The sequence below is a fragment of the Volvox carteri genome (genome assembly GCF_000143455.1).
Source record: "Volvox carteri f. nagariensis unplaced genomic scaffold VOLCAscaffold_148, whole genome shotgun sequence".
NCBI classification, from domain to species: Eukaryota; Viridiplantae; Chlorophyta; class Chlorophyceae; order Chlamydomonadales; family Volvocaceae; genus Volvox; species Volvox carteri.
This window is the reverse complement of record NW_003307691.1, coordinates 1-4,022: the sequence shown is the minus strand read 5'-3', so window position 1 is coordinate 4,022 and position 4,022 is coordinate 1. Positions and strand designations below refer to the sequence as shown.

The 4,022-nt window shown below is 47.8% G+C and overlaps 1 protein-coding gene across 1 annotated transcript in view; it reads right to left on the bottom strand.

Moving 5' to 3' along the window:
* VOLCADRAFT_100738 (uncharacterized protein) overlaps nucleotides 1–246 on the bottom strand; it is a gene marked incomplete at both ends in the record, with an annotated part of 74,501 nt that extends 74,255 nt beyond the window's left edge. Inside the window, one exon of the mRNA XM_002959259.1 lies at nucleotides 224–246. Within this exon, the coding sequence (XP_002959305.1) occupies nucleotides 224–246 (23 nt within the window). The remainder of the gene's footprint in view (nucleotides 1–223) is intronic.
* Nucleotides 247–4,022: the final 3,776 nt, after the last annotated feature.

Sequence of the window (4,022 nt, the reverse complement as noted above, 5' to 3'; positions counted from 1 at the left end):
CAATCGATTCTATGTTGGATATGGCGGATGTTAAATGGTATTGGTTCTTGTCTCATCACATATAATTGAGCCAATAACCATTATCATGCGTTATGGACAAACCAAGGGACCGACCGACTGACTGACTCAGGGCAAAAAGAGGCCAGATGCGGGACTTAGCGATGGGTTGCACTGAAACACAATGTGTGAGTAGGTGTTGTGTATCTAAAATGTACGCACCTACCCATACATAGATGGGATACCCATGTATGTGTGCCTAGTAGAGCTATATATCTGAACATTTTACGATTTGTGAGCGCCTATATAGCTTAGTGGTAGAGCGTTCCCTTCGTAAGGGAAAGGTCTTGAGTTCAATCCTCAATGTGGGCATTTTATGTGTTGCTGGGATGTTTGTATGGCTGCAATCGCAGTCTTCTACTGAAGCACATGTACATGTCTTTACGATTTCATAGGACATCAAGGGAAAAGGTCCTGCGTAAAGTCCTGCACACAGCAGGAAAACAAGGGAGGATCGTCCGCCTTCAGTCTGTATCACTGCCAATGGAAAGCATCTATAAAACGTAACTAGCACTATTCCGTTCTGACATGAATGAGCTTTATTGGTTGATACAGACATATAGCAGTTTCGTCGTTAATGTTTGCGAGCTCCTGTACATGGCTCCAATAGCCTGCTGGATGCCTATGCATGCACATGCATGCATGCATGCATGCATGCATAGGCATGAAGAAATGTAGACCAGCAGGCGATTCATATGCATATGTCAAGTAATAAGTACGAAGGTGGGCATCACATCCTAAAGCACCTGCCTGTACATGGGGATGTACATGTGCCACATGGGTAGGTTCAAGGCCTAGGTGGGCGTCTCATTTAATCGGCTGTGTAATTGGTTGGCTAGAGTTATGTAGGATTTCTGGATGGGGTAGCTATAGCTATGCATGCTAGCCGACGATGTTATTGTGTAGTACGCTACATTTCCCTCCAAATATTTTAACGATTATTAATAACAACACCTGTTATTTCCGTTGACGATTCGACTCAAGTTCCGAACAGGAACAGGTCACACAAAATCAGGACGCGGACATATCGAATGTTCGTACCGACACCTAACAGCCTGGGGCCCCGGGCCCCATCGACAGTATCCTAGTACAGTACGACAGGACCGTAGTAGAGATTCGTCCGGCAGGTAGGCCAAGATATAAGCTACCCGGGCGGGGTGCTCTGGCCAGGCACTTCAGTATCACGACTACTTGGTGTTCGGAGTCCAAGACTCTGCTGCCACCGTCTTAGTTGCTTCGATCTTGTCTATGTAAGCTAGTGCCTGTCGCTGGGTTGGACTCCTTCCCGCCTCAGCAAGGCCCCTAAGCTCCACGCTTCCGCAAGGTCAGTCGTGCCACCAGGCGAGCATCTGCCACGTGCTGCAATCTACTAGATCTGTAAGGATACAGATAGATGCTGCTATATGCCCTGCCTATGAGTTGGTAGCTGGATGGGCCAAGTGCGGCAGGGTAGGATTTTAATGTAGATAGAGCAGTAACCTCCGATGTTTGCACAACATGGATGTGGGGGGTTTATTCGCATCACAAATCATTCATGCGCACAAAACCTCTGTATACATGCATAGCGTTCCTTACATTCTTCTGCCCTAGTTTCAGGGGCCGGTGACGCCAGGGTGACAAGATATGAGTCTCATGCGTGCGTTTTCATGTGTGTGTATGTACGGCTTGCGTTGTTGTGGTACGTTTGTGTCGTACAACGATGGCATGTTTGGGAGTTTGGTCTAGTGGTATGATTCTCGCTTAGGGTGCGAGAGGTCGAGGGTTCAATTCCCGCAACTCCCCGGCACACGCGCACGACAGCTTCCTCCTCAGCGACGAAACGAAGGGTCTCTAGCTCAGTGGTAGAGCAGCTGACTGCAGATCAGCAGGTCTCCGGTTCGATCCCGGAGGGGCCCTGGTATTGACCCTCCTTGACTCAAGAGTGTCTGTCAGAAGCGTGCAGTAATCCTCTTGCAGCGAAGCAGAAGTAGATTTTTCACCCCAACCTGATGTATCCTGCGCAGACCGCAGGGGCGGTTTCTATCACCCCTATCGATAGCCTGTATGTGGTATGGGCACTGCACTGTGCAACCATGTCATGAGGACCTTACCAACAATCAGCATGCTTGTACACACTTTGCATATGCATTCCTACCCGCATGCACATAGCATGCATGCTGTGTACGTGTGGTTACATCTAATAATATAATAAGTAGGTTGAGCAGTTACATAGCTGAGGCTGGTCAATGGTGATCGCCTACCATTCATGGAAGGCATTCATGCATTCTCAGACCAGATCCATTGTTATTTTATCCTGGTGCATCCACTTGTTATCATAGGGTGTGGTGACGCACGGCTACCTGCCTTCAGGCTCCATTCCACAGCTTTAGTCAACTTTCAAGTCAAAACGGATCAGATATGTCAGTACGGCCGGTCTTTCAGTGCATGATGATCGACATGGAAGACATTTCGCTCGTATGGGTCTTGATTGTCAAATCGATTCTATGTTGGATATGGCGGATGTTAAATGGTATTGGTTCTTGTCTCTTCACATATAATTGAGCCAATAACCATTATCATGCGTTATGGACAAACCAAGGGACCGACCGACTGACTGACTCAGGGCAAAAAGAGGCCAGATGCGGGACTTAGCGATGGGTTGCACTGAAACACAATGTGTGAGTAGGTGTTGTGTATCTAAAATGTACGCACCTACCCATACATAGATGGGATACCCATGTATGTGTGCCTAGTAGAGCTATATATCTGAACATTTTACGATTTGTGAGCGCCTATATAGCTTAGTGGTAGAGCGTTCCCTTCGTAAGGGAAAGGTCTTGAGTTCAATCCTCAATGTGGGCATTTTATGTGTTGCTGGGATGTTTGTATGGCTGCAATCGCAGTCTTCTACTGAAGCACATGTACATGTCTTTACGATTTCATAGGACATCAAGGGAAAAGGTCCTGCGTAAAGTCCTGCACACAGCAGGAAAACAAGGGAGGATCGTCCGCCTGAATTCAGTCTGTATCACTGCCAATGGAAAGCATCTATAAAACGTAACTAGCACTATTCCGTTCTGACATGAATGAGCTTTATTGGTTGATACAGACATATAGCAGTTTCGTCGTTAATGTTTGCGAGCTCCTGTACATGGCTCCGATAGCCTGCTGGATGCCTATGCATGCACATGCATGCATGCATGCATGCATGCATAGGCATGAAGAAATGTAGACCAGCAGGCGATTCATATGCATATGTCGAGTAATAAGTACGATGGTGGGCATCACATCCTAAAGCACCTGCCTGTACATGGGGATGTACATGTGCCACATGGGTAGGTTCAAGGCCTAGGTGGGCGTCTCATTTAATCGGCTGTGTAATTGGTTGGCTAGAGTTATGTAGGATTTCTGGATGGGGTAGCTATAGCTATGCATGCTAGCCGACGATGTTATTGTGTAGTACGCTACATTTCCCTCCAAATATTTTAACGATTATTAATAACAACACCTGTTAATTCCGTTGACGATTCGACTCAAGTTCCGTACATGTACATGTCACACAATATCATGACACGGACATATCGGATGTTCGTAGCGACACCTAACAGGCTGGGGCCCCGGGCCCCATCGACAGTATCCTAGTACAGTACGACAGGACCGTAGTAGAGATTCGTCCGGCAGGTAGGCCAAGATATAAGCTACCCGGGCGGGGTGCTCTGGCCAGGCACTTCAGTATCACGACTACTTGGTGTTCGGAGTCCAAGACTCTGCTGCCACCGTCTTAGTTGCTTCGATGTTGTCTATGTAAGCTAGTGCCTGTCGCTGGGTTGGACTCCTTCCCGCCTCAGCAAGGCCCCTAAGCTCCACGCTTCCGCAAGGTCAGTCGTGCCACCAGGCGAGCATCTGCCACGTGCTGCAATCTACTAGATCTGTAAGGATACAGATAGATGCTGCTATATGCCCTGCCTATGAGTTGGTAGCTGGAT